The sequence below is a fragment of the Oscarella lobularis genome, chromosome 17 (genome assembly GCF_947507565.1).
Source record: "Oscarella lobularis chromosome 17, ooOscLobu1.1, whole genome shotgun sequence".
NCBI lineage: Eukaryota > Metazoa > Porifera > Homoscleromorpha > Homosclerophorida > Oscarellidae > Oscarella > Oscarella lobularis.
Window position 1 is genome coordinate 24,349 of NC_089191.1, and position 25,484 is coordinate 49,832.

The following is a 25,484-nucleotide window of genomic DNA, read 5'->3' on the forward strand; positions in this document are numbered from 1 at the left end:
GCGAAATTACAGGAGGTTAGCCAACGGGTCTCTCCTGTAATAAATTACAGCGAAATTACAGGAGGTTAGCCAACGGGTCTCTTCTGTAATAAATTACAGCGAAATTACAGGGGCTAGCCAAAGGGTCTCTCCTGTAATAAATTACAGCGAAATTACAGGGGGCTAGCCAACGGGTCTCTCATGTAATAAATTACAGCGAATTTACAGGGGCTAGCCAACGGGTCTCTCCTGCAATAAATTACAGCGAAGTTACAGGGGGCTAGCCAACGGGTCTCTCATGTAATAAATTACAGCGAATTTACAGGGGCTAGCCAACGGGTCTCTCCTGCAATAAATTACAGCGAAGTTACAGGGGGCTAGCCAACGGGTCTCTCATGTAATAAATTACAGCGAATTTACAGGGGCTAGCCAACGGGTCTCTCCTGTAAGGACAAATTGTCCCCAGGACAAATTGTCCCAGGAGAAATTGTCCACAGGAAAAATTGTCCCCAGGACAAATTGTCCCAGGACAAATTGTCGCAGGACAATTTGTCCTGGGGAAAATTGTCCCCAGGACAAATCGTCCCAGGACAAATTGTCCCATGACAAATTGTCCCAGGACAAATTGTCCCCAGGAAAAATTGTCCCCAGGACAAATTGCCCCAGGACAAATTGTCCCAGGACAAATTGTCGCAGGACAATTTGTCCTGGGGAAAATTGTCCCCAGGACAAATCGTCCCAGGACAAATTGTCCCATGACAAATTGTCCCAGGACAAATTGTCCCCAGGAAAAATTGTCCCCAGGACAAATTGCCCCAGGACAAATTGTCCCAGGACAAATTGTCGCAGGACAATTTGTCCTGGGGAAAATTGTCCCCAGGACAAATCGTCCCAGGACAAATTGTCCCATGACAAATTGTCCCAGGACAAATTGTCCCCAGGAAAAATTGTCCCCAGGACAAATTGCCCCAGGACAAATTGTCCCAGGACAAATTGTCCCCAGGACAAATTGTCCCAGGAAAAATTGTCCCCAGGACAAATTGTCCCAGGACAAATTGTCCCAGGACACTGGGACAAATTGTCCCAGGACAAATTGTCCAAGGAAAAATTGTCCAAGGACAAATTGTCCCAGGACAACGAAACTTAAAGAGTCTATCCCCTTCAGAAAGCTGTAGGGGCCTACTCCTACAGAAAGTTGTAGGGGTCTACTCCTACAGAAAGCTGTAGGGGTAACGAAACTTAAAGAGTCTATCCCTACGGAAAGCTGTAGGGTCCTACTCCTACAAGAAAGCTGTAGGGGTAACGAAACTTAAAGAGTCTATCTCTACAGAAAGCTGTAATGACAACGAAACTTAAACAGTCTATCCCCTTCAGAAAGCTGTAGGGGCCTACTCCTACACAAAGCTGTAGTGACAAAAGGCAAAGGGAAAAGGCAAAAGGCAAAGGGAGAAGGCAAAAGTCAAAGGGAAAAGGCAAAAGGCAAAGGGAAAAGGCAAAAGGCAAAAGGGAGAAGGCAAAAGGCAAAGGGAAAAGGCAAAAGGCAAAAGGCAAAAGGCAAAAGGCAAAAGGCAAAGGGAAAAGGCAAAAGGCAAAAGGGAGAAGGCAAAAGGCAAAAGGGAGAAGGCAAAAGGCAAAAGGGAGAAGGCAAAAGGCAAAAGGGAGAAGGCAAAAGGCAAAAGGGAGAAGGCAAAAGGCAAAAGGGAGAAGGCAAAAGGCAAAAGGGAGAAGGCAAAAGGCAAAGGGAGAAGGCAAAAGGCAAAGGGAGAAGGCAAAAGGCAAAGGGAGAAGGCAAAACGCAAAGGGAGAAGGCAAAAGGCAAAGGGAGAAGGCAAAAGGCAAAGGGAGAAAGCAAAAGGCAAAGGGAGAAGGCAAAAGGCAAAGGGAGAAGGAAAAAGGCAAAGGGAGAAGGAAAAAGGCAAAGGGAGAAGGAAAAAGGCAAAGGGAGAAGGCAAAACGAAAAGGGAGAAGGCAAAACGCAAAGGGAGAAGGCAAAACGCAAAGGGAGAAGGCAAAAGGCAAAGGGAGAAAGCAAAAGGCAAAGGGAGAAGGCAAACGGCATAGGAGAAGGACAAATTGTCCCCAGGACAAATTGTCCTAGGACAAATTGTCCCAGGACAAATTGTCCCCAGGACAAATTCTCCCCAAGACAAATTGTCCCAGGACAAATTGTCCCAGGACAATTTGTCCCAAGACAATTTGTCCTGGGGACAAATTGTCCCCAGGACAAATTCTGAATAAATGCAGATTTAATTCTGAATAAATGCAGAATTAATTCTGAATTAATGCAGAATAAAAGATCGTGAACTTACGTAGACAAGGTGCTTCAGCTTTCTTTTCAACATTCTATATTCTTTACGAGAGCTATGCTGCCATGAAGCATCCATGATCGTATGTAAGGTGAAGAAAACGACAGGCGCTCCGTCGTGAGTCGACGATACGTCGGCGATCGTTCTAAAAGATCGCTCGTTCACCCCGAAACGCCATGACGACGAAAAACTTAGCAATAACCGTTCAGAACGTGACGGAACACGACAAGAAGTCGATCAAGAACCTCAAACTCGCTCGCTAAGCGATGCACAGGAGACGAACGACGAGCAGGGCTTTTCGAGTGTAACGCGCGCTAAAACATCGCGAAAAAATCTCACATTCTCTGAATAAATGCAGAATTTATTCTGAATTATGCAGAATTTATTCTGAATTAATGCAGAACTTATTCTGAATAAATGCAGAATTTATTCTGAATTAATGCAGAATTAATTCTGAATAAAAGCAGAATTAATTCTCAATTATTGAAGAATAAAATCGGAATTTATTCTGAATTAATGAAAAAATTATTCTGACTTAATGCAGAATTTATTCTTAAATAATGTAGAATTAATTCCGAATACATGCAGAATTAATTCTGAATTAATGCATAATAAATGCGGAATTTATTCTGAATTAATGCAGAATTTATTCCTAATTAATTCAGAAATTATTCTGAATTAATGCAGAATTAATTCTGAATTAATGCAGAATTGATTCTGAATAAATGCAGAATTTATTCTGAATTAAAACGGAATTTATTCTTCATTTATTCTGAATTAATGCAGAATTTATTCTGAATTAATACCAAATTAATTCTGAATTAATGCAGAATTTATTCTGAATTAATACAAAATTAATTCTGAATTAATGCAGAATTTATTCTGAATTAATGCAGAATTAATTCTGAATTAAAGCAGAATTTATAATGGTTTAATGCAGAATTTATTCTGAATTAATGCAGAAATTATTCTAGATTATTGCAGAATTTATTCTGAATTAATGCAGAACTTATTCTTAATTAATGCAGAACTTATTCTTAATTAATGCAGAATTACTTCTGAATAAATGCAGAATTAATTCTGAATTAATGCAGAATAAATGCAGAATTTATTCTGCATTAATGCAGAATTTATTCTGAATTAATTTAGAATTTCCAGGACAAATTGTCCCAGGACAAATTGTCCCCAGGACAAATTGTCCCAGGACAAATTGTCCCAGGACAAATTGTCCCAAGACAAATTGTCCCAGGACAAATTGTCCCCAGGACAAATTGTCCCCAGGACAAATTGTCCCAGGACAAATTGTCTCCAGGACAAATTGTCCCAGGACAAATTGTCCCAGGACAAATTGTCCCAGGACAAATTGTGCCAGGACAATTTGTCCTGGCGACAAATTGTCCCCAGGACAAATTGGCCCCAGGACAAATTGTCCCAGGACAAATTGTCCCAGGACAAATTGTCCCCAGAACTAATTGTCCCAGGACAAATTGTCCCAGGACAAATTGTCCCCAGGACAAATTGTCCCCAGGACAAATTCTCCCAGGACAAATTCTCCCAGGACAAATTGTCTTAGGACAAATTGTCCCAGGACAAATTGTCCCAGGACAAATTGTCGTAAGACAAATTGTCCCGGGACAATTTGTCCCGAGGACAAATTGTCCTGGGGACAAATTGTCCCCAGGACAAATTGTCCCAAGACAAATTGTCCCAGAACAAATTGTCCCCAGGACAAATTGTCCCCAGGACAAATTGTCCCGAGGACAAATTGTCTTAGGACAAATTGTCCCAGGACAAATTGTCCCCGGACAAATTGTCCCTAGGACAAATTGTCCCTGGACAAATTGTCCGAGGACAAATTGTCCGCAGGACAAATTGTCCCAGGACAAATTGTCCCCAGGACAAATTGTCCCAGGACAAATTGTCCCAGGACAAATTGTCCCAGGACAAATTGTCCCAGGACAAATTGTCCCCAGGACAAATTGTCCCAGGACAAATTGTCCCAGGACAAATTGTCCCCAGGACAAATTGTCCCAGGACAAATTGTCCCAGGACAAATTGTCCCCAGGACAAATTGTCCCCAGGACAAATTGTCCCAGGACAAATTGTCCCAGGACAAATTGTCCCAGGACAAATTGTCCCAGGACAAATTGTCCCCAGGACAAATTGTCCCAGGACAAATTGTCGCAAGACAAATTGTCCCCAGGACAAATTGTCCCAGGACAAATTGTCCCAGGACAAATTGTCCCCAGGACAAATTGTCCCCAGGACAAATTGTCCCGAGGACAAATTGTCTTAGGACAAATTGTCCCAGGACAAATTGTCCCCGGACAAATTGTCCCCAGGAGAAATTGTCCCTGGACAAATTGTCCCAGGACAAATTGTCCCAGGACAAATTGTCCCAGGACAAATTGTCCCCAGGACAAATTGTCCCAGGACAAATTGTCGCAAGACAAATTGTCCCCAGGACAAATTGTCCCAGGACAAATTGTCCCAGGACAAATTGTCCCCAGGACAAATTGTCCCCAGGACAAATTGTCCCAGGAAAAATTGTCCCAGAACAAATTGTCCCAGGACAAATTGTCCCAGGACAAATTGTCCCCAGGACAAATTGTCCCCATGACAAATTGTCCCAGGACAAATTGTCCCAGGACAAATTGTCCCAAGAGAAAATGTCCCCAGGACAAATTGTCATAGGACAAATTGTCCCCAGGACAATTTTAAAAATTGTCCCAGCACAAATTGACCCCACGACAAATTGTCCCCAGGACAAATTGTCCCCATGACAAATTGTCCCAGGACAAATTGTCCCAGGACAAATTGTCCCAGGACAAATTGTCCCAGGACAAATTATCACAGGACAAATTGTCCCCAAGACAATTTTAAAATTGTCCCAGGACAAATTGTCCTAGGACAAATTGTCACAGGACAAATTGTCCCCAGGACAAATTGTCCCCAGGACAATTTTAAAATTGTCCCAGGACAAATTGTCCCGGAATAGGAGTAGGAATAGGAATAGGAATACGTAAAGGAATAGTATGGGGGCGGTTAGCGAGAGTTTTGCACGTGTTTAGCTGAAGTGTTGGACCCCTAAAGCTTTGGTGGATGCTTCCTCTTTTCTAAATGTCTTTTAGCATCCTAAATGCACCACTGCTTTTTCCCTTTTCTATATTCTTCCCTATCCTAATCATGACGCACGCCCATTCGCCGGAACGGGGTGCGTCATTGCGAGCGTCTCGAAACCCCTAACTACAAAAGTCGCTAAAAATAGCCGCTCGCCAAACGGAAATGACGTAGCCTAACACGACTTCTCGAAACAAAACACACGAACAACACTGAAAGGATTCTCTAAGGGGGGACGATTATCGTTTAGACATTAGTCCTAGCTAGCGTTGTGCGTGGATGGAATGCGCTTGGGGGCCCCGGCCTAAGGGATAAACACGCACCCACACAAACATGCACGCGTACGCGAGAAACAAACGCGCGCGAGCGAAAAAAAGGAGCTACAAATTCCCCCGCTTACCTTGCGACGTCCTCTTCGCTCCGATGAGCTCTTCGATCTTCGTTCTGCTCGACGGCGTGTCGTGTCGTCTCGCGTTCGCCGCGTCCACGCGCGTGCGAACGATCTGGAAGGAGAATTCGACGCCTGCATAGTGAATAGACGCGATTGGCTTACAGTTTCGGCGTTGGAGAGACGCGTGCTTGGTGCGTGCCTCGCGCGCGTTCTCTCGCGTGATCTGCACAAAGGGACGCTGCAATTGCACGCGAGCACTCTGGCTGAACTTACCGCGCTGCGCTGTGTGGCTTCGACGTTCGCCACGTCGTCCAGCCGAATGAGTCCGGACACGCGCTCGCGAGAGAATGAAATTTTGTGTGCGATGCGCTCTCGCTTGGTGCGCGAGGCGTCAAAGGGCCGATGACGCGCTGCTGCAGCGTAATTAGTGTTTGGCAGCTGCGAACGATTTGATTAGATGAGAAAGTAATTTGGACAGTGTTCCGTGTCTGCGGTATTAATTAAGTTCGCCAAATTTGGTGATTTCCGATTACGCCCAGAAAAGAAAATTCGAATCTTTGTTGCACGTACACTTTTAATTAATAAACGAGTACTACTAATCTAAGAGAGCAGTGCGTCTTCTAAAACGACCAGTCCTAACACACTCGAGTACAGATGACATCTATAATATTTCGGCATCTGGTTCGTATCTAGAGAAAATGAGATGATGCCAAATCAAAATCACTGAATAATTGATTGAAGATGGATGTAGTGCTAACTTTTTTAAACGACTTCGAAGATCTTTTAATTGCTCGTTTTTCTTCGTAAGCATTTTTTTCATGTTTGTAAATTGAGCCGTTTCGCCGAGTTTCTTTTCCAATTCCTAAAATCATTATCCATTTTTTCACTACTTAGTTCCAAGTATGAAAAATCAAACCTTTTCAGCATTTTCAAGCTTAGCTTTGATAGCCAACAATTCGTGTTTGGTTTCTCCCAATTCTTCCCTCAATTTTCCATCGTCTTCACCCCCAGCAGATTTTCCACTTAAAACTGGATTTGCCTTTGATTGTGAAGAGGTTGTTGGAACAACATCCGATGCTGCTGACTAGAAAACAAGAAAATATCTCATAAAACTATCTTCCAACTGATTTTTTAATTAAATACTGATTTGGTTTCTTTTGCTTTTAGAGCTGCTTCAGCTTGCACTAATTGACTCTTCAATTTCCCTTTTTCTTCCAAGGCATCATGAGCCTAAAAAAAGAACAAATAATCATTGTAGTTCAATAGGAAAGAGTCTCTTCTTTCCTTACCTTTCCTTCTATCATTCGCATTCGTTCCTTCATTTTATCATTTTCCTCTTTCAGCCGAGAAATTTCCTATACAGATATAGAATCAAAAGAAATCCTCAGTGAGTCCACACTAACCATCTGCAGAAGAGCACTCCCACCAGCCTCATTCAACGGCTCCAATTTCGTCTTGGCTGCTGGAAGAGTCTAAGTACATAATACATTATTCTATTTTATAGTTGTCTGCCCCCCTCCCTGTGGTGCAACCTTTGAAGCTGTTGCAGATCCTAATCCAGAAGAAGCAAACTGTTTCTCTTCAAATCGAGCAATTTCCTCAATCAATTCCCTTCGAAATAAATTACAAATACGAAAAATTGACTTTTCGTCATCTTACTGATTCTCGAGCTCAGAAACGTCGGCACTCAACTTCAGATGCCATTTCTCCGCCTGTCGAAAAACTTGACGTAGCAGAAGAACGTTCGTATGCGTCGTATGAATCAGTTCCGATTCGACGTCGCCCTTGACAACGGCGCCAAGACCGAATAACATGTCCCGTAGTTCTTCGGCTGTAAACGTCTCCTCCGTCAATCTAGACGAGACGAAAACGCGTAGAATGCACGTTATAGACATCTATTGCACGTACCTGCTTTCTTTTAATTAAATCGTCGAACAACGCCGAATCGACGGTTTTGATGCGAGGTGTGATAACAGAAATTGGTACTTTAGACGATTGACTCTTTCCTAACGACAGCAGTCACGCCACTGATTTTTTTCAGCTGTGCGCGAGCGATCATTTTTTAATCCGGGCGGGTTCGCATTCCCGTACACCTTTCCTATAGAGTAGGACCTCGGCTTTCGGACATTCTGCGATTTCGGACGCTCGCACAGCAAATCTAGCGAACCGATTCTGGCTTCCTATGGCGCATTTGAAAGCCCAATCCCTGCCAGGAAGATGTGCCAGAGCGCGAATCAATAGACCAAACCCTCATGATTTTATGAGAAGATTAGCCCGCGCAGGTCAAATCCTCAGCTTTCGGACAACAGTATCGCTTTCGGACACGTATGCGTAGCTCATTCAAATTTTAATGTTTCGCCTAGAATTTTTTTTCACAAAATCCTCTATCATAGAGCTTTTGAACGCAGTAAAGCTTTAGCCAAATGGTCTAGTCTATCGCATGCTAAAAATCGACGAATATACCGACATCGCACCTCGGTGTTCGGACACCAGTTATTCCGTTTGCAAAGCCCAAATCCGTTTCTAAAAGGATATTCTGAATTTTCTGTAAGGTATTTGAGACGATTTTCAAAAGCAGCTTGAAAAAGAGTAACTTTGCTAAGCAATTGGGCTGTTTAGTGCATGAAAATGCATTTCTTGGGTTTGCTTTAGTGGCCATAAAACTAAATATAGCAACGAAAATACCCAAACTGGCACAGAAGCAAGCGGTGCGAAGAAAAAGTCACCCTAAAACTTCGTATTAATGAAAAATTCTGCCGCATACAGTACTTTACGCCAAATGCATTTGTCGTGCTGATTTTGATCGCAACGTCAGAAACATTACATAAAAGTACGCCTTTTTACAGTATCTGTCTCTGGAGTGCTCTTCCATAAGTAGAGCAAGTACATTTTTGAAGATATCACAGCCAGAGTGTCATACCAAGAATCTGAAATTCGATCTTTATATAAGAGCACTCAAACTGAAATTCTTAGAACGCAATAGATAAATTAATAAACGCAGATGGTCAGCTTGACGTAGCCTGAGCTCTTGGCAATATACCATAAACAGTACAAACACTATGATAAAGTTTGAACAAACTGCATTTTGCGTAACGTCCTGTACTGGTATGTGACAGAATTTTTCAATAATATGAAGTTTAAGGGTGACTTTTTCTTCGCACCGCTTGCTTCTGTACCAGTTTGGGTATTCTCGTTGCTATATTTAGTTTTATGGCCACTAAAGCAAACCCAAGAAATGCATTTTCATGCACTAAACAGCCCAATTGCTTAGCAAAGTTACTCTTTTTCAAGCTGCTTTTGAAAATCGTCTCAAATACCTTACAGAAAATTCAGAATATCCTTTTAGAAACGGATTTGGGCTTTGCAAACGGAATAACTGGTGTCCGAACACCGAGGTGCGATGTCGGTATATTCGTCGATTTTTAGCATGCGATAGACTAGACCATTTGGCTAAAGCTTTACTGCGTTCAAAAGCTCTATGATAGAGGATTTTGTGAAAAAAAATTCTAGGCGAAACATTAAAATTTGAATGAGCTACGCATACGTGTCCGAAAGCGATACTGTTGTCCGAAAGCGGAGGATTTGACCTGCGCGGGCTAATCTTCTCATAAAATCATGAGGGTTTGGTCTATTGATTCGCGCTCTGGCACATCTTCCTGGCAGGGATTGGGCTTTCAAATGCGCCATAGGAAGCCAGAATCGGTTCGCTAGATTTGCTGTGCGAGCGTCCGAAATCGCAGAATGTCCGACAGCCGAGGTCCTACTCTACATGTATCTTCGTGAAATCGATGAATTGAAAGGGAAATGGTCGATGTCGCACTTGGTCGACAGCAGTCATGAGGTTCGCTATTCTTTTTTCTGACGCCTAGCCGAAGCTTGAAATAGCCGCCTCTCGTAAGAAACGAGCAACGACAAACGAAGACGTCTTGCGCGTAGCTCTTTGGAGCCCGTACGAAGTGGGAAAGTGGATGGAAGGTGGGCTATCGCACTGCTACAAGTTTTTCAAGAACAATCCCAAGGTTTGAACGACTTTGGCTTCGTGCCGTCCCGTCCCGTCTTTGCGATCTTTTGCTCGAATCGGGGATAAATGGCAATCGTCTCCTTACTGATTTATCCTATGAAGATCTTGAAAAGTTGGGAGTGCGTTTACTACAAAGGAGATCGATTATAAGACATTTACTTCGTGTTTGAGTACAGTGCAGTGAGCCAGGCACGTGATAGAATAGTTAGAATAAAAAATTCCATGGAGAGAGGTCTTGTCATCGCGCGGTTGGATTACATTGTCATTTGTCTTTGTCAATGTTTCTCATGATGATATCGTACATTGTACGAGTTGTCTTTGCCAAATCGTAGTCATGCTTCCAACCCCAATCTCTTGTTGCATTTGAATCATTCAGACTCTCTGGCCAAGAATCAGCTAAACAAAGAATCTTAATTAATTAATTAATTAATTGATTAATTAATTAATTCAGTTGAGTTGACACTGCAGTACCTATTTTCTGTCTGACTGGATCAATAACGTAATCGACCTTCAAGTGCGGCACATACTTTTGTAATTCTTTGACTAGTTGATCCGGTGTGAAGCTGAATGCCGCCATGTTATACGTTCTCATTTTCAATTGATCGCTCGGAGCGTGAAGCATTTCGACGGTGCCACGAATGCAATCGTCGATGTACATCATGGGCAGACGAGTGTCCGGTCTCAAATAGCAAGTGTAGCGACCCCGTTTGATAGCCTCATAAAAGATGTGAACGGCATAATCTATAATATTAGATGAAGAGAAGTATGGTAGACTAGACTGTGTCTCATGATAGCACATGGTTAGATAAGGTAGTTAGGTACCTGTAGTTCCGCCACCTGGTAGAGTATTGCCTGATAGAATTCCAGGAAAGCGAGCACATCGAAAGTCTACTTGATATTCGGGATGTTGATGATAGTACTAGTATATAAATACACATTATTAGTAGTTAACTAAGTAGTAGTAGTAGTAGTAGTTACTTCTCCCAAGAGTTCAACGTGCACCTTGGATACACCATAAATTGTGTTTGGCCTTTGTATCGTCAAATCTGGTGTATCAATTCTCGGTGTAGATGGACCAAAGGCTCCAATTGTACTCGGACAGAAGAGACGTAAATTGTATTTTCTGGTCAAATTGAGAACGTTATGAAATCCTCCGATATTGACACGAATTGCTTCGTCGACTTTCTTTTCGCCAATTGCACTGAGAAGTGTAGCAAAATGAACGAGCCAATCGATTCCTTCATTTTTCACGACACCGTCCAAATAGTCAAAGTCGGTTACATCACAACGAATAAAAGGACCACTCCCACTCGTCCCACTTTCGGCTTCTTTGTTATCGGACAAGATCACGTTGTCATTTCCATATTTACTTCTACATACATACATACGTTAGTCACAAGAAGAAGAAGAAGCGATAGTGTCAAATCTTAGGGGGTTGCTTACCGAAGACATTGAGCCAATTCCGTACCCAATTGACCCAAACCGCCTAAATAATAAGAAACAATTGGACGCGATCGATTTTTTACGCTCTACGACGTACGCTACCCGTTATGAGAATGCGCGGCGGCTTTCCGCTAAGCCATCGACGCATCGATGAGCCCAGAAATGAGCCTCTTCTCGTCGCAATCGCGTGCATTAGGAGCTGGCAATACGGGAGGGAGGGAGGTAGACGTCCCTCCCTCCCCTCACACACCCACCCACCCGTATGTTCCAGCACAAAATTAATTCTATTTTTTCTTCAGCGCCTGCCTCTGCTCCAGCAAACATCGAATAAATTCATTTGGCACGTGACAAATAGCCTAACGTAGTGCGTGTGCATGTGGCGGTTACAATAATAATAATAATAATAAAACTACTGTAATGAATTTATTGAATGAGAGTTACTTGCTTTTTCTTTTCTTCCTCCATTCATTCATTCATTCATTCATTCGCGCGGACAAAAAGACATAGGACAGACAAAAGACGACGATGACGACAACAAAGACACAATGATGATGATGATGACGATGATGATGATGATGATGATGATGATGATGATGATGATGACGTAATAAAGACGACTGTGACTAAGATGACGTTGGAGTGGCTTCTTTTCCAGGTGTCAAATCAGAAGCTAAAGCATCTAATTCATCAGCAATATTCTAAAAGAACAAAACCCTATTAATATGTGTATCATATAGAGAATATAATCTATTTACGATTAGATGTGCTTGATGAGTCTTGACATCTTTCTCTTCTTCCGGTTCAACTTTGACTGTTTTTGTAATGACTCTCACTTCAGTGACAGTCGCTCCGCTTCCCTCCAAACTCGCCAACATTTCATCCAAAGGCTGGGGCTGACCAGCGGGCAAAAACACTTCAGGAGCCGGCTAAAATAAAACATTTATTCTATTAATTTTATAGTAGTCTATTATAGTGTTAGCCAGCCCACCCCAATGCCAGGATTTTGCACAGTCAAACTCTCTTCGGCTAAGCTGTCCGTCCGTGCTGTCACCGTTCCTCCATTTGCCGTTGTACTACAAAATAAATAAATAAATAATAATAATAATAATAATAATAATAATAATAATAATAATGATAATAATTAAATAGCGTTCACTTATTGATCATGATGACTAACTTTTCTGTTTTTGCTTGTTGCTTATGAATTGGCGAATTAGCGAGTGCAGTCTGAATCTCGACCTCCAATCCCACTTGAGAAAGATGAGATGACTTTTAATTAACAACAAACCCATTGCTCTTTTATTACCTGTATTTTGAGGTGAAGTTGGTTCGCTTCCATCTTCCAATTCCTGATAATCGGGATCGAGATCGTCTTTTCCGCCGGGAGTTTGTTCCTCTTTTGCTTGTTCCTCTACTTCTGCTGCTTGTTCAGCAAGAAAAGTCGGAGGTGGAGGAGGAAGATCTCCCCCACCATCTTCTTCTTCTTCCTCTGCTTCTTCTTTCTCATTTTCCTTTTCTCTCTCCTTTTCTTTTGTATGAACATCTTCTTCTTTCTTCTCCTCCTCCTCTGTCTCTTTCGTCGCCTTTTCAGCATCCAATGACGTACGTTGACGATCAACAAATTCTTTTGCTTGGGGAGATGGAACATAACCAGGAGCTAAGAAATAAATAAATAAATAAATAAATCACGATTAAATAATTTCTACCATAGCTGAGACTTGTTGGTCGTCCCTCCTCTCCTCCATCTTTTTCCTTTTCTCCTTTGCTTTCTCCACCCTTTGAAAATCGTTTACTCGGTTTCCTATAAATCAATAATATAATAGGAACCATTTTAGTCGCGTCAGTGTTACGTGTACCTCTCAAATTCAGGTGGCTGTCTGCTCATTTCCATCGTTTTCAGCTGACGCAACGTTCGTCCACTAAACAAAGAAACAAAATAATCGTAATTGAATTGTCTATTACGCTCGCTCGCTCGCTCGCTCTTTACGGTTAAATTACCTGTATCGAAATTTGGAACCCATTTTGAGAAATCCGGTTCTTTTTGGAGGCGGAATAGCGACGGACATGCGAAAGAAGACGTGATGCATGACGGCAATTTTCCACATCAATTTCGCTTTCTTTGAGCCGTCAAAACGAAAACTGACAGTCGTCTCATGTTCATCATTCTACATGCACAGTGTAGATACGAATGAATTTTGTCTCTTTCTTACTTCTGACGGTCTAATTTTTATACTGAATTTTTTCCTTCGAAAAGCCAATTTCATTACTTTGGGCCTATAGAGAGAGAGAGAGAGAGTAATGATTATTAATTAATTTTAATTAACCCCCCTAACTCTACCATGAAAATCGATTTATTCTTCGATCGTCTCGAAGAACATCGATTCCATTTCCAGATACACCAAGAGAAATGAGAACATTGTCTTGATCACGTGCTTCATAGCGAACAATTCCAAAACCCTCCAATCTCTTAGCATGTTCCAAGAAATGATTTTCAGCAACAGCTGGAGTTTGTCCACTAAAAAAAACACGGCGGTTAGGGTTAGGGTTAGGGGGGTTATATTTGCCTAAGAATCTTCTTCTTACTGATGTTCCTTGTGTTGCAATTTGACTTTAGCTAAGAAATCGGCTGGCTGATCAGGAATAAATTGATATCCACTCAAATAATCGTCATCATGGACAGCCGGATCATGATCACCAAGTTCAGCTAAATAAATTAAATATATTATTTATTGACATGATGATGATGACTGAAGAGATGCAGTGTTCACCTTGAATGGAATAGGAAGCGAGGAGAGAAGCCGTCTCTTGACTTACAGTCAAATTTCCCGTTAAAATATCTTTTTTCACTTGAAGACACACTTGATATCTAAAAGAAGAATAGATTAGATGAAAAGAAATTCCATTGATATAACCGTTGGACCTAGTCAAGTCTTCGTGCAATGTATTAGGATCGAGTGCGTAGAATTTGACACCGAAAAAAAACTCAAAATTTCGGTCTAAAATAAAAAATTAATTAATTAATCAACCCTAAACAAAGTTTACGCACCGCGCACTTGCTTCCGTAGGAGCTTTCGCGGATCGAGCCAATTCTATAGGAGAAGACGAATGAGGGGGATATAGAAAAAAAAAGGGGAATTGGGGGGCCCCGATCACGGCTGACCGGAAGTCGAACAAGAACCTTACCCGATCTCCATCGGGATCGATAAAAAAGACGCCAAAATAGTCTTTTTCGAGCACGTTCAAATGATCGAAAACGCGATCGACGAGTGCCGGTGATTTAGCGTCACGCTAGAGTAGAGAGTAGTAGAGAGTGTACTAGAGAGTACTCTAGTCTAGAGAGTAGAAAGGGGACGCGCGAAGACAAAACAATTTCATGAGAGGCGGCGACTCATTGAGAAAAGGATACCCCAGCGCGCGGGGGAGAACGAGCGAAAGAACGAGCGAAAGAACGAGCGAAAGAAAGAACGAGCGAAAGAGAGCGAGCGAATCGTTTTTTCGTCGATTTCCGCTCGTGCAAAATGCTTCCGACGACGTGACGCGCGCCCCTTCTTCAACGATCCAAAAAGGGGCCCCACTTTTTTCTCTTTTCCCGCGACAGCTTACGTCCAAGTCGTATTCGAGCGTTTCGCCGTCGAGAAGTGAAACCGTACAATGAATTTCTCTCGCTTTAGGATCGTTTTTGCGACGTCGTTTCGTCGACGATTTTTTCGTTGTCGTTTCCGCGTTCGAAGTCATAGCGCGCTACTTAGCGTCTCTTCTTCTCCTCTTGCGATTAGAGAAAGGGATGCAACGTCGGCTTTGGGCGTCCGACTGGGCGGTACACAGTGTGTACGATTAGCAAAAGATCCGCGGCCCGGAGGAATGGTCCTCGAGGAACGCGTGGAAGGCGCTGGAGGTTCTCACGGACACGTGACGTGACGTAAAACAAATACTGCACCCCCATTGGTCGGTCGTCTCTTTCGACGCTTGGGGAGTGGATCCGGATCAACAGGTGTGTATGTCATTCCAACAACTTTAGTGAGGTAATAGGAACAAGCTGACGTGACGACGACTACGCTATTGTGGGAACATTAGAAACGTTTTCGCGGCCTCCGACGTCACACTGACACAACTATTCGCGCGTAACGCACGTTAATAAACAAACAAACACAGCTACAATGGCGGCGGTGGTGGAGATGACGAATCGATCGAACAACATCACGCCTATTCCAGCGAACAACAGTCCGGCCGATCCCTACCTTGGAGGTTGCTTCAAAAATTATACGCCAGAAGCGTGCGCAAGAGCGGGCTCACTAGCGACTCTTGCCATTGTAACGGCACTCGTATGCACTATCAAAATCATAGCGCTACATCGTCGAAAGAAGCGCGCACACGCCAATCACTACGTCGTTTTCTATGCAGCACTAATCGAATGTCTACTCTTCGCCGTTCATTGGCTCGTCGAATACGACGCTCGAATCGTTTTCGCATGCGAATGGCTCAACGCTATAGAAATTCTCGCCGTTCTTCATTTCTACGCAGCACTCGCCGTCGCAATGGTCTATCAAGATAAATCCAAGTTAAAACGCTTCGCATTTCCCTTTATCGTCGTTCTCGCTCTCTATTTCACGAGCGTTATGATCTACGCCATTGTTCACGTTCAAAAAGATTCCGTCGAATGTACTGCGCATGCGTGGCTATTATTTTCTGTTTCCGATTTCCTTCTCGTTCAACTTTTCGCTCTCGTCGCACTTTATATCAATCGCGTACTCAATTCCGTCATGACGTTAGAAGATTTCAAACGACGTCAAAAACGTCACGTCATATCATTAGTTATTGTTTTTGAAGTTGCAATTCTTCTCAGCATTGTCATTGATATCGTCGACAAAGTTTCCTATCGCACGGATAAGGAATTCACGTGTTGGTCATTTTTCATAAAAAGTCAAACGGGTTTCACTATATATTACATTGTTTTTCGCATCGTTAAATATTTTATGCCTATATGGGCCATGTGCGTTGTTTTTCATTTGGGAATGATGAAACCAAGCAAATTGTCATCCTCTTCTTCTTCCTCCTCATCGACGTCATCACTATCTACAAGTGTATCAAGAACAAATATTGATATCCCTTTTGCTGCTAGTGGAAAAAGAAACACAAGGGCCGCACGAATACCCTACGTCTCTCATTTTACAAATCAAAGGCACAGTTCATACAACATTAATAGTGGTGGTGGCGGCGGAAGTAGTGGAAGCCCATCCATACCAGTTTGATCTTATCTTATTTATCTGATTATTCATTGTACTGTATGTACTTTTTGTAATATAAAATTTTCACTCACTCTTCCTTCATTTCTTCCGTCATCGTCGTCGCGGTTGCAGCTGCCACGTCATCGTCATCGGCATCTTGATTGAGTTTTTTGAATTCAACGACTTGAGTAAAAATGTATTCCAAAATGTGCTTTGCGTCTTGGCTATCTGCCGGTAATTTTCCGGAAACGCCAAGGATTTCTCCACATTCCCGTACATAGTATTCCAGATCGTCATCATTACCTAATTAATTAATTAATTAATAAACAAACGTCAAACGCGGAGTATTAATTAATTCATACATTTATTTGTTACTTGAGCCAGTTTTACTTTTTCCGACGAAAAATGTTCGTCGAGATCAAAGAGATCAAGAGCTGGCGGAGGAACTTCGCGAAACGTAGGCGGAAACACCTAAATAAATAAATAAATAAATAACGAATTATTTTTCAAGTGTCCTTACTGCTGGTGTGAGCGGCGGAAGAGGCGTTTCAAATTGGGGTTGTATCAATTGTAAGGGTTCGTGTTTCACTCTCAGCTGATCATAGGCTCTTTAGTTAAAAATAGGACTTATTACGGTATTTATTTTCCTTAGTAGTACAGTAGTACCTAATAGCATCTGGAAGTACAGATGTATCAAGTTGATAAAGAGACATGTTGAAGAGAGACGTAAAGTCTCTCGGAATCTTAATACGGTCGTAATTACATAAATATCATTGATTATCTTTTTTCTACTTCATCTCCCTCTTGAAGAGGAACGCGAAGACGATCTGCCAGTCTCGAAGTATCAGGTATAAAGTGATAGTCTGATACCTAGGGTAGTTGGAAAGGGGAAAAAAAAGATTTCTTTCTATGTTACATTCAATTTCCGGAAGTCTTATCTACTTCCGGGTCTTCCGCATCAATAGCATTCAATTCAATTTCGTCCGTTGTAAACCATCGAAAAATAACATCCTAGAACGGATTAAATAATAAATTAATGGTCACGTGATGACGCACCCAGAGTTTCTCATTTTCTTCTTTATCAATGTATTGATCTGAGAAGACGTGACAGGAGCCTAAAACTGCCAACTTACCGCCGCCACTCCCATTTTTCTATTAATAGCACCACATGACGACGTCATCATTTCATTTTGGGAGGAACATCATGAAGGGGTGGGCGTGTACCTGTCGACGTCCCGTATAAAAAGCTCCAATTGGTCGATTCAAAGGAAAGGACACGCTCCCGGATGACAACACGGAAACAGCCGGCTTTTGAACATTGAGAGAAGCTCCATACGGATAGAGAAAAGTCAGATCACTACAATTGAAATTATTATCATTGCGTCACGTGGACAGATAAATAATATTTTCTCTTGAGCTTACTCTTCTTGAGAAGAAGTGCTACTTTGACTTTCAATATTATGATGCTGCTGACCCGGAATTGACTTTCCAGCGGCACGATTGATTTCTCTAATATAAGATTAATTAATCTAATTAATTAATCTAATTAATCTAATTACCTATTGAGAACTCCATTTGAAACGACAACTTCTTTAGGATGAAAATATTTATAAAAAACTGTACGAACAACACTATCTAGAAAAATAAAACACTTTTCCTCTTTCTCTCTCTCTCTCTCTCTATATATATATATATCCTATAAACACATACCATCATTGATCATGATCCCGTATTCTTCCAAGAGAAAATTGACGTTTGTATCAAATTTTGTTTCGCCGCCTTCTCCGAGCATAAGAAGAACATTTCCTCCCTCATTGATGTAATTTCGCAACGTTTCGAATTCTTGCGAAGTGAATTTTTCGCGTGGACCTCCCAAAATAAAGACTCTAGCGTGCGCTAGCTTGTCGTAAACAATTTCGTCGCGATGCCTAAGAAAGCGAACGAATCGCGAAAACGCGATCAAACGACGACGAAAACATACGTTGCAATCTTCCAGCTCGTACGCATGCGTCTATGAATCGTTTTGAAGCCGTTGTTAGGCGTAAAAACTTCCTTCTTCGAAGCGTCGAAGAGCAACGTCGTTTTGCTCGTTTCTTCGTCCGCGATCGTCTGTAGAGTGTTAGAAAAGAAAAATCGCGCGCTTCGGGGAGTCGAATACAGCGTTCTACTTCGGGCATGGCGACGGCGTCTCACAGAGAAATTCACGCGTTGCTAACGCATGCGCGCGCGCGCCACTCGACTGCTTCATCGCCTCACGTGAGTTTGCACGTGCGCGCTTGGATGCGACAAAAAAAACATGAAAAGGAGTAAAAATATCAAGATATCATATCCGAGTTCCGTCTAAGCTCGTTGGCAGAGAAGACGAGACGATGCTCCGCCGTTCATGGATTGGCCGTTCACTTGGTAATAGACACCGCCGTAACAATAAAATACGCCCGATTTTTCGCCAGTTCCCTTCAAAACCGTTCCCTCCATACATTCGTAGTAGATCATGAGAAAAGAGTGTTCGTCACAGTCGTTCACCTCCGGGTTTGACGGTTGAAAAGTGACGGGTGGCACACTTTCACCGGTCGGAGGAACTGACTGAGACGGGTTATAGGAAAAATAATTCGACTCGTTTCTCGCGCGCGCAAACGTGCACGCCTACACAAGAGAGAGATAGAGAGACTCAGAGAGAGAAGAAGTGTACGTGAGGAGAAGGAGGAGGGGCCAAAAGGCCACCCAGGCCCGGGCCCTCGCCCACTCCTTTTTCCCACCTAACTAAACTTACAGACATAGGAATAGGAAGGCAGCACGGTTGAACGTGTTCGGTGCGATATCCACTCGTTGGCTTCCATGTCCACACGTCATCGTCTTCTTCGACGCATTCGTAACCCCAATCGTTGGAGTCGTCAGTTGCCGTCGGTTGAAGAGCCGTTTGATCTTTGCATTGTATTCCTTCCAAATTGAGACCATCGTTGGTCGTTGAAACGGCTACGGCGTTGGCCGGAGCTTTGCATTCCGGTTCTGGACTCAGAGGGGAGGGGAGGGGAGGGGAGGGGGGCATCATACAGGTGTATCTGGCTGAGACAGATCGACTTACTTCCTCCGTAGACGGCATCTAAAGAAAGAACGACGACAAATGCCGTTGCAATACGAAAGATGTTCGGCATTCTTCCTCTGGGCGAAATCGTAACTCGACACGGGATATTGCGCATGAGTAGCGCCCTTTTTCCCACGCTGACAGCGGGAGAGGAGAGCGGAGGGGAGGGGTCATTGGGCACGCTCCCTCTCACAAGGGGTTAAATGCGCATAATTCGAATAGTTTATAGCCCTACTCTTGACATCGTGCGTACAACATAAAAGCTCTCTTTATGTCAATCACACATAGAACAACGTTTCAAAGCGGCGCTATATCGTGCACTTGAGTGCATTCTTTCCCGTTATTATAACTCCACTATCCTCGCGATAAACGCCCTCAAAGCAGTAAAACGATCCCTCGTTTTTTCCGGTGCCAACCAACGTCGTTCCACTCATGCACTTATATTTCACCGAAATGAAACCGTGTATAGCGCACGGGGAAGGCGAGGCAGGAGTTGTCGGAAAAAACGTCTCCGGCGAAATATATTGGCCGGACGAGGGAAGACTCTGCGACGCCGAATACGAAAAGAAACCGGCATCATGACGCATGCGAGCAAACGTACAATCCTACAACAAACATTTTTTAATTTCCGCTTGCCACCTATGATCCCATCGTCATTCGTCATTAGACAGGAAGGGAGTGGGAATGAATAATGTATGAGAAGATGCTTGGCTCTCTTGTTTCAGCCGTGCAACATCCCCCCCTTAGGGGGCTTTAGGGGGCTTTAGGGGGGCCCCCTACCGGCCATACATACGCTTAGCTAGCATGCGCGCAACCAAATTCAAACAAAAAATGACTTACGGTGAGATCTTTGAGGCAGCACGGATCGGCGATATCGTTTGAGCCCGTGCGATCGCCATAGTCCGGTCTCCATTTCTTGTTCGTACACGTGAAGCCAAAATTGTCAAACGAATCCAATTTGTTCGGATAGCGTGTATAGCCCGAATTGCACGTCACATCCTCGAGATTGAGACCGCTGTTCGTCGTAAGAGAAGCGCCATCTGGTGGAGTAGAGCAGCCTAGATCAAAGGAGGATAGAGTATAAGAATTAGACTTGAATAAGTAGTCTCTCACTTTGATGAGAAGGCTGAAGAAAAAGAAGAGCTACAACAATGACACTGAGATACATCTTCATCGTCTTCGTCGTTCGTCGTTCGTCGTTCGTCGTTCGTCGTTCGTTGAGAGAATGAGACTATCTCGCACTCACATGCTTTTCTTATAGGAGCCAGCCGTAATTCCGTATAATAACAAGAGCCGTCATCCTTTATTCATCCTCTGAATATTATCTACATAATTGATCCATGTCCCATGCACCGGTATAAGATTTCCGTTCCATGAGACGTCCGTGCCATCAGACCACAGCTGTGTTCCAAGAATATACAACCAAGAGAATATCCAACCAAACACAGCTGTCTTCCTCTTCATTCTTTCTTTCTTTCCCCCACACGAAATTGAATTATTTAGAAATGAAATGCTTCCTTATTCCCTTGTGTCAAGACCTAAGAGACAATTTCAACTCTCCTACACTTCAATTGTGCCATGTCAATCGTTTAGAGGATTAAGGGGACGTCATCAGAGACTTAAACACATGTGAAAAGAGCTCATATATCAAATATAGCCACAAGAAAAGGAACTCATCCTCCGACAATAGACATCCTCCCTACTATATATAAATGTATCACCTTAGTGAGGATACGAAGAGCTTCGTTGCCACATCATTGTCTTGGTATCATGCACGTTACGTGTGCATTTTGCCTAGAAAATAAAACAAGACCCCGCCTTTGAGAAAGAAGAATCGTTTGACACGTGTATGATAGAGGAGAATCATTCAACTGCTCAGATTTAAAAAGCTCGTTATCTACGTCTTCAATAGTTCAACAACTTGCAGGTGAAGAAATTCATAAACATCATTGCAGTAAATGGGACGACGTGACGCAGGTGTAACGGTGGTTTGCGCTTACCTCGTAGCGATGAATAAAAGAGGAGGGGGCCCCTTTCGCGGGAACTCGTCCTAGAAAACACCAAGTCACATTCTCTTCGCAGAATAAACAAATGGAGATATTTTTCTGTCGCAAGGAATCAGTTTCTACACGATTTCTTCAAATGCGAGAAGGCTCGGTTGAACGAAAGTTTTTCCAACATCATTTTCTCGTCGCCGCGCACGCGAACAGCCTAGCTAGCAAAGCGAAAAGACTCACCTTTAACCGCGCGAAGCAAAAACAACAGCGGTTCGAGTTCCAATCCAAGCTTCCTCGACGAAATCGAAGACGTTCTCTAGAAGCACGCGGTGGCGTGTTCGACGGCGCATGCACAACGCCTAATCGTTAGAATACGCCCACTCTAGGAAAGCAACAATGGGCTCGTCGTGCTCGCAACAGTCAGATCTGAGGGAAGACGTCTTGCAATGCTACGCCGTAAGCCCACCACACCTTTCTTCTTCTCTGCGTTCGCGCGTCTTCGTTTAGGAGTTGACCTACTTTACCAAGCCCGAAATTTTGCAGTACGATTTCGTTCCTTTGCTTGCGACATCTATAGAGCATCCCTCTTTCTACGATAGCGTATTTCATCGATTCAGGGAACTCGATCCCGAAGCACTGGAAGAAAACAGAAACGCTGTTATCAAGATGAGTCGAATTACGTCTGGAATCGAAGAACTAGCTGTACATCTCCGTCTCCCCCATATATACACATATTCGTACAGGTATTGTTTCCAGGTGAATCCGTTCAAGGAAAGACTCTGTCGAGTCTTTTCCCAATCCAATAGCGGCGACCTAACGTTTGAAGATTTTCTTGACATGATGTCTGTCCTAAGTGAAAACGTAATGATTATGAATTTTGTCAATAATTAATGATAATAATTTCACTTCCCCAGGCTCCGAAAATTGTCAAAGTCGAATGGGCATTCAAAGTCTACGGTTGCACTTTTATAAGAATTTGAAGAAAACGTTAATTTTCTATTTTAGATTTCAGCAATGACAACGTCATCGATCAAAAGGATATTGTCCAAATGATTGATTCCTTGTGCGGTGAAGACGCCGGAAGTGAGCTCGAAATCACAGGTCATCTCAACATTGAAGACAGCACTCTCATCGCCGAAAAAGTAACCTAATTAATTAAATTAATCGATTAATTAATTAATTGAGTTGGCACAGATTATCAAAGAAGCCGATTTGGACGGCGACAAAGTGTTGAACTTTTTTGAATTTGAAACTGTTATGATGAAATGCCCCGAGTTTTTGAATACGTTTCGCTTACGACTTTGAAGTTTCTACGTAAAGGCGTTCTACATTTCTAATAGACACTACATGTAGCACTGTGAGTGTGTGCGTATGCGCTGCCATTTCTTCTCAAGAGAAGCTTACCAAACCATGAAATGAATAGAGAAACTAGCAGTAAACTGTTGTTACTGTTCTTCTTCGTCTCCTGCTGCTCCACTTCCCACTTCTTCTTCTTCCTCTGGATCGTCGCCAGGCACTTGAGCTTGTTCTTTCTCGTGTTCTTCCAATTCTCGCGCAAGTTCCGTATCGTCGGCTTCAGTCACAACTTTAGGCTAGAAAAAATTCAAAAAGTCAAGATTTTATGTTTTTTAAATTTATTTCTTACTTCCATTTTAACGTTATACGATCCTCCATCAAATTCTTCAATTTTGGCTCGAACAGATTGAATTGCCGTGGCAACTAACGTCACGCCTTCAATGTGATCATAAGTATTCGTAGCTACTACGTAAACGGGCGGCGCAATCAAATTAATCTAAAAAGCAATAAATAAATAAATAAATAAATTGAGATTAATTATTAAACCTTGAGAGGCATTTCAGGTTTAGACAAGGCTAGTCCCGCTTTCAAAGATTGCCTCACAGCATCAACACCTTCGTAACCATAACAAGCAACTTCAATATCTAATATATTAATCAATTAATTAAAATAGGGCTATCATATGGGTTATTTAATTATTGTCACCTGCTCGCACTTTGACCGATTTGGGTGTCAGTCGTCGTTTGATGTGTTCAAAGAGAAGTTCTTTGACGTCATCTGTTACATGAAAATCATCAAGAACACTTGGATCTCTGTCCCCCCATCACAAGAATCAAAATCATCTGAACGTCATCTTTATGTACTCTAACTTACCCTACGGCTTTTTTAAACGCTTCGTAGCTACTTCCTGCTATTTTGGTCTTTGCTTCGAGAGCCCACGCTGTCTTCTCATACAATTCTTCAAATTCTTCATTTTCGTACTCTTTCAACGAAGCGACGCGATGCAAAATTTGATTCACCTACACACAGTGTCAGCGTGTAATATAATAGAAAAATATGACGTCATGAAAAAACCCCGACCGTTTTCGCTTTGTTGTATTTTTCCTCGCATTTTTGAACTTCGTCAGCAGAAACTCGTCGTTTCGACAAATCGATGTAACCTTTTTCGTCGTGGAAAAAATTCCTTTTCGTTCCATTTCGTCATTCGTTACACTACGATCGATCACCTTTCTCCTTATCGACTCGAATAACGACGACGCATTCGTTACGACCGACTCGAATGAGCTTATTGATCGATCTGATGCGACGGCGACTCAATTCAGAAAGAAGAATCATTCCTTCGATGTCGTTGTATTCGAGCAGAGTGACGTAAGCACCCATTTCGGCAATCGAACGCACGTTCACCATAACGACGTCGTCCACTTCGGGAAAACGGTGAGCGTAGAACCTACACGATAGAGGCATTCCAGGGTTCTACAACAGTAGCTTCCAGGGCATGCGCCTCGATATACACGTGCTATTTAATCTGGCTTCTCTCTATTATTAGTACGGGACTACCCGTTGCCATAGTTCCAACTTTTTTCTTCTGCGAATTACTACTGTACGGTACGGTATGTTGGATAAACGAAGATCGATTATTGTCGACTCTGTCAGATCGGCTGCATCGGCGCTGGGAACAGTGCGTCGTCATCCGCTACGATTTTTGCAAACGATCAAAGAATCCTTCATTTCATTCATCAACAAAAGATCGCGAGTCGAATGGGGTAGAGTACATAAATATTACTACCACTGCCACCGTAATATAAGGGGGGAGTTAGGTCTACTTTTGTTGTTCTATCTCACGCTCTACGGTTTTTTGGCGGGAATTTTCGCCACGACTTTATCCGTCTTTCTTCTAACCCTTCCCCCTACGCCAGCCAACTTTACTCACACTGAAATAGCAACGCACACGCCCAGATGGACGAATAATATCGCTACGGGTATACTTTCAGTTACTGTACGTACGTATGATTTTATTTATTTCGTTTAATTAATTAATCAGCTCTTACCTTCAATCACAAATCGCTTCTAACGACTCTTGACTGTACAACGGAGACTTTTTCAAATGGAACTTGCAGTCTCGATGTCGTCATCAAAATGAATCGATTGGCTGGAGTCCTTCGTTTTCCGCCTTTCCAAAGTCAAGAAAACATGATCGTCATCTGCAGAACGACCACTTCTACGATCACTTTTCTTCAATGCGACAGCGATTTTATGTGTAGCGAATCGACGTTGACGCAAAACGGAACTTCTGTCGTCACTCTCGACATTCCTACGGGCTCCAAATTCCCATTCAGTGCAACTCTTAAAGTGGGCTTGGGACGTATCCCTGAGCCACAAACAACTGTTCAGTCAAACGTCCTATGCACTACAAATCATACATTGGTTAAAGAGGGAAATGCCGAGTTGACGCTCTCATTTACAAATATTGACGACGAAACGACGACGGAAACTAATTAATAATTAGGTCAAGTCAAGTCAAAAGAAAATTCTATCTATCTATCTATCTATCTATCTATCTATCTATCTATTTATCTATCTGTCTGTCTATCTGTCTGTCTGATATCAAGTACGTATTTTATTCG

General features: G+C 42.7%; 8 protein-coding genes, 1 long non-coding RNA gene and 1 other non-coding gene across 11 annotated transcripts; 4 read left to right on the top strand and 6 right to left on the bottom strand.

Moving 5' to 3' along the window:
* Positions 1 to 6,384: 6,384 nt before the first annotated feature.
* Positions 6,385 to 7,860, bottom strand: LOC136197281 (leucine zipper transcription factor-like protein 1). The gene is made up of 9 exons (XM_065987012.1): positions 7,705 to 7,860; positions 7,456 to 7,650; positions 7,329 to 7,407; positions 7,200 to 7,268; positions 7,086 to 7,151; positions 6,940 to 7,026; positions 6,713 to 6,880; positions 6,555 to 6,658; positions 6,385 to 6,485 (listed from the first exon to the last, which is right to left on the bottom strand). Exons 2-9 carry the CDS (start codon positions 7,608 to 7,610, stop codon positions 6,458 to 6,460), a joined length of 756 nt encoding a protein of 251 aa, XP_065843084.1. The 5' UTR covers positions 7,611 to 7,650; positions 7,705 to 7,860; the 3' UTR covers positions 6,385 to 6,457.
* Positions 7,861 to 9,418: 1,558 nt separating this feature from the next.
* Positions 9,419 to 10,056, top strand: LOC136197283 (uncharacterized). Its single transcript, XR_010672500.1, has 3 exons — positions 9,419 to 9,637; positions 9,696 to 9,771; positions 9,816 to 10,056. It is a non-coding gene; the product is annotated as an uncharacterized lncRNA (long non-coding RNA).
* Positions 9,958 to 11,497, bottom strand: LOC136197278 (L-threonine 3-dehydrogenase, mitochondrial-like). Of its 2 annotated transcripts, none has more exons than XM_065987008.1 (6): positions 11,363 to 11,497; positions 11,261 to 11,303; positions 10,796 to 11,189; positions 10,640 to 10,736; positions 10,289 to 10,558; positions 9,958 to 10,213 (listed from the first exon to the last, which is right to left on the bottom strand). In XM_065987008.1, exons 1-6 carry the CDS (start codon positions 11,451 to 11,453, stop codon positions 10,080 to 10,082), a joined length of 1,029 nt encoding a protein of 342 aa, XP_065843080.1. In that variant the 5' UTR covers positions 11,454 to 11,497; the 3' UTR covers positions 9,958 to 10,079. The 2 variants fall into 2 exon arrangements, with proteins under 2 accessions (XP_065843080.1, XP_065843081.1); XM_065987009.1 differs by having other exon boundaries at positions 10,152 to 10,226.
* A 28-nt stretch (positions 11,498 to 11,525) lies between these two features.
* On the bottom strand, positions 11,526 to 15,133 carry LOC136197273 (band 4.1-like protein 1). The gene is made up of 16 exons (XM_065987003.1): positions 14,864 to 15,133; positions 14,444 to 14,548; positions 14,307 to 14,349; positions 14,181 to 14,256; positions 14,029 to 14,126; positions 13,844 to 13,964; positions 13,599 to 13,775; positions 13,471 to 13,534; positions 13,259 to 13,425; positions 13,117 to 13,179; positions 12,967 to 13,061; positions 12,567 to 12,917; positions 12,438 to 12,510; positions 12,249 to 12,333; positions 12,016 to 12,186; positions 11,526 to 11,958 (listed from the first exon to the last, which is right to left on the bottom strand). Exons 1-16 carry the CDS (start codon positions 14,993 to 14,995, stop codon positions 11,884 to 11,886), a joined length of 1,896 nt encoding a protein of 631 aa, XP_065843075.1. The 5' UTR covers positions 14,996 to 15,133; the 3' UTR covers positions 11,526 to 11,883.
* A 33-nt stretch (positions 15,134 to 15,166) lies between these two features.
* Positions 15,167 to 16,576, top strand: LOC136197276 (uncharacterized). The gene has a single exon (XM_065987005.1). The coding sequence runs from the start codon at positions 15,418 to 15,420 to the stop codon at positions 16,507 to 16,509; it is 1,092 nt and encodes a 363-aa protein (XP_065843077.1). The 5' UTR covers positions 15,167 to 15,417; the 3' UTR covers positions 16,510 to 16,576.
* LOC136197275 (intraflagellar transport protein 52 homolog) lies at positions 16,499 to 19,727 on the bottom strand. Its single transcript, XM_065987004.1, has 16 exons — positions 19,568 to 19,727; positions 19,256 to 19,491; positions 18,654 to 19,128; positions 18,467 to 18,594; positions 18,196 to 18,413; positions 18,045 to 18,120; positions 17,908 to 17,994; positions 17,710 to 17,842; positions 17,542 to 17,637; positions 17,428 to 17,496; positions 17,278 to 17,355; positions 17,152 to 17,228; positions 17,006 to 17,093; positions 16,848 to 16,956; positions 16,578 to 16,788; positions 16,499 to 16,524 (listed from the first exon to the last, which is right to left on the bottom strand). The coding sequence occupies exons 3-16, from the start codon at positions 18,660 to 18,662 to the stop codon at positions 16,521 to 16,523; spliced, it is 1,383 nt and encodes a 460-aa protein (XP_065843076.1). The 5' UTR covers positions 18,663 to 19,128; positions 19,256 to 19,491; positions 19,568 to 19,727; the 3' UTR covers positions 16,499 to 16,520.
* A 1,710-nt stretch (positions 19,728 to 21,437) lies between these two features.
* LOC136197626 (small nucleolar RNA SNORD36) lies at positions 21,438 to 21,522 on the bottom strand. Its single transcript, XR_010672552.1, has one exon. It is a non-coding gene; the product is annotated as a small nucleolar RNA SNORD36 (small nucleolar RNA).
* A 150-nt stretch (positions 21,523 to 21,672) lies between these two features.
* On the top strand, positions 21,673 to 22,925 carry LOC136197282 (calcium and integrin-binding family member 3-like). Its single transcript, XM_065987013.1, has 7 exons — positions 21,673 to 22,020; positions 22,072 to 22,106; positions 22,164 to 22,266; positions 22,321 to 22,425; positions 22,479 to 22,521; positions 22,570 to 22,706; positions 22,759 to 22,925. The coding sequence occupies exons 1-7, from the start codon at positions 21,961 to 21,963 to the stop codon at positions 22,867 to 22,869; spliced, it is 594 nt and encodes a 197-aa protein (XP_065843085.1). The 5' UTR covers positions 21,673 to 21,960; the 3' UTR covers positions 22,870 to 22,925.
* Positions 22,918 to 24,350, bottom strand: LOC136197279 (eukaryotic translation initiation factor 2 subunit 1-like). The gene is made up of 7 exons (XM_065987010.1): positions 24,087 to 24,350; positions 23,941 to 24,020; positions 23,734 to 23,879; positions 23,566 to 23,672; positions 23,407 to 23,504; positions 23,210 to 23,356; positions 22,918 to 23,156 (listed from the first exon to the last, which is right to left on the bottom strand). Exons 1-7 carry the CDS (start codon positions 24,322 to 24,324, stop codon positions 23,010 to 23,012), a joined length of 963 nt encoding a protein of 320 aa, XP_065843082.1. The 5' UTR covers positions 24,325 to 24,350; the 3' UTR covers positions 22,918 to 23,009.
* A 91-nt stretch (positions 24,351 to 24,441) lies between these two features.
* On the top strand, positions 24,442 to 25,475 carry LOC136197280 (uncharacterized). Its single transcript, XM_065987011.1, has 3 exons — positions 24,442 to 24,623; positions 24,678 to 24,839; positions 24,902 to 25,475. Exons 1-3 carry the CDS (start codon positions 24,473 to 24,475, stop codon positions 25,357 to 25,359), a joined length of 771 nt encoding a protein of 256 aa, XP_065843083.1. The 5' UTR covers positions 24,442 to 24,472; the 3' UTR covers positions 25,360 to 25,475.
* The last annotated feature ends 9 nt before the right edge of the window (positions 25,476 to 25,484 follow it).

Excerpts from the sequence above, each read along its gene's own strand:
- LOC136197281 (XM_065987012.1), bottom strand. The coding sequence starts at position 7,610 with ATGTTATTCGGTCTTGGCGCCGTTGTCAAGGGCGACGTCGAATCGGAA. Across the intron at positions 7,152-7,199 it reads GGAGTGCTCTTCTGCAGATG|GAAATTTCTCGGCTGAAAGA; the intron begins GTTAGTGTGGAC and ends ATATCTGTATAG. Across the intron at positions 7,027-7,085 it reads TGCGAATGATAGAAGGAAAG|GCTCATGATGCCTTGGAAGA; the intron begins GTAAGGAAAGAA and ends TTCTTTTTTTAG.
- LOC136197278 (XM_065987008.1), bottom strand. The coding sequence starts at position 11,453 with ATGCACGCGATTGCGACGAGAAGAGGCTCATTTCTGGGCTCATCGATG. Across the intron at positions 11,304-11,362 it reads GCCGCGCATTCTCATAACGG|GCGGTTTGGGTCAATTGGGT; the intron begins GTAGCGTACGTC and ends CTTATTATTTAG. Across the intron at positions 10,214-10,288 it reads TCCAGTCAGACAGAAAATAG|CTGATTCTTGGCCAGAGAGT; the intron begins GTACTGCAGTGT and ends TTCTTTGTTTAG.
- LOC136197273 (XM_065987003.1), bottom strand. The coding sequence starts at position 14,995 with ATGACTTCGAACGCGGAAACGACAACGAAAAAATCGTCGACGAAACGA. Across the intron at positions 13,180-13,258 it reads GGTTCCAAATTTCGATACAG|TGGACGAACGTTGCGTCAGC; the intron begins GTAATTTAACCG and ends TTCTTTGTTTAG. Across the intron at positions 12,511-12,566 it reads AACTTCACCTCAAAATACAG|TGGGATTGGAGGTCGAGATT; the intron begins GTAATAAAAGAG and ends ATCTTTCTCAAG.
- LOC136197276 (XM_065987005.1), top strand. The coding sequence starts at position 15,418 with ATGGCGGCGGTGGTGGAGATGACGAATCGATCGAACAACATCACGCCT.
- LOC136197275 (XM_065987004.1), bottom strand. Across the intron at positions 17,497-17,541 it reads AAGAAAATGAGAAACTCTGG|GATGTTATTTTTCGATGGTT; the intron begins GTGCGTCATCAC and ends AATCCGTTCTAG. Across the intron at positions 17,094-17,151 it reads GTACTTCCAGATGCTATTAG|AGCCTATGATCAGCTGAGAG; the intron begins GTACTACTGTAC and ends TTTTAACTAAAG.
- LOC136197282 (XM_065987013.1), top strand. The coding sequence starts at position 21,961 with ATGGGCTCGTCGTGCTCGCAACAGTCAGATCTGAGGGAAGACGTCTTG. Across the intron at positions 22,021-22,071 it reads ACGTCTTGCAATGCTACGCC|GAGTTGACCTACTTTACCAA; the intron begins GTAAGCCCACCA and ends GTCTTCGTTTAG. Across the intron at positions 22,522-22,569 it reads ATGGGCATTCAAAGTCTACG|ATTTCAGCAATGACAACGTC; the intron begins GTTGCACTTTTA and ends TTTCTATTTTAG.
- LOC136197279 (XM_065987010.1), bottom strand. The coding sequence starts at position 24,324 with ATGCCTCTATCGTGTAGGTTCTACGCTCACCGTTTTCCCGAAGTGGAC. Across the intron at positions 24,021-24,086 it reads TCGAGTCGATAAGGAGAAAG|GTTACATCGATTTGTCGAAA; the intron begins GTGATCGATCGT and ends ACGACGAAAAAG. Across the intron at positions 23,880-23,940 it reads AATACAACAAAGCGAAAACG|GTGAATCAAATTTTGCATCG; the intron begins GTCGGGGTTTTT and ends CACTGTGTGTAG.
- LOC136197280 (XM_065987011.1), top strand. The coding sequence starts at position 24,473 with ATGTTGGATAAACGAAGATCGATTATTGTCGACTCTGTCAGATCGGCT. Across the intron at positions 24,624-24,677 it reads AAGATCGCGAGTCGAATGGG|GTCTACTTTTGTTGTTCTAT; the intron begins GTAGAGTACATA and ends GGGGGGAGTTAG. Across the intron at positions 24,840-24,901 it reads GACGAATAATATCGCTACGG|CTCTTACCTTCAATCACAAA; the intron begins GTATACTTTCAG and ends TTAATTAATCAG.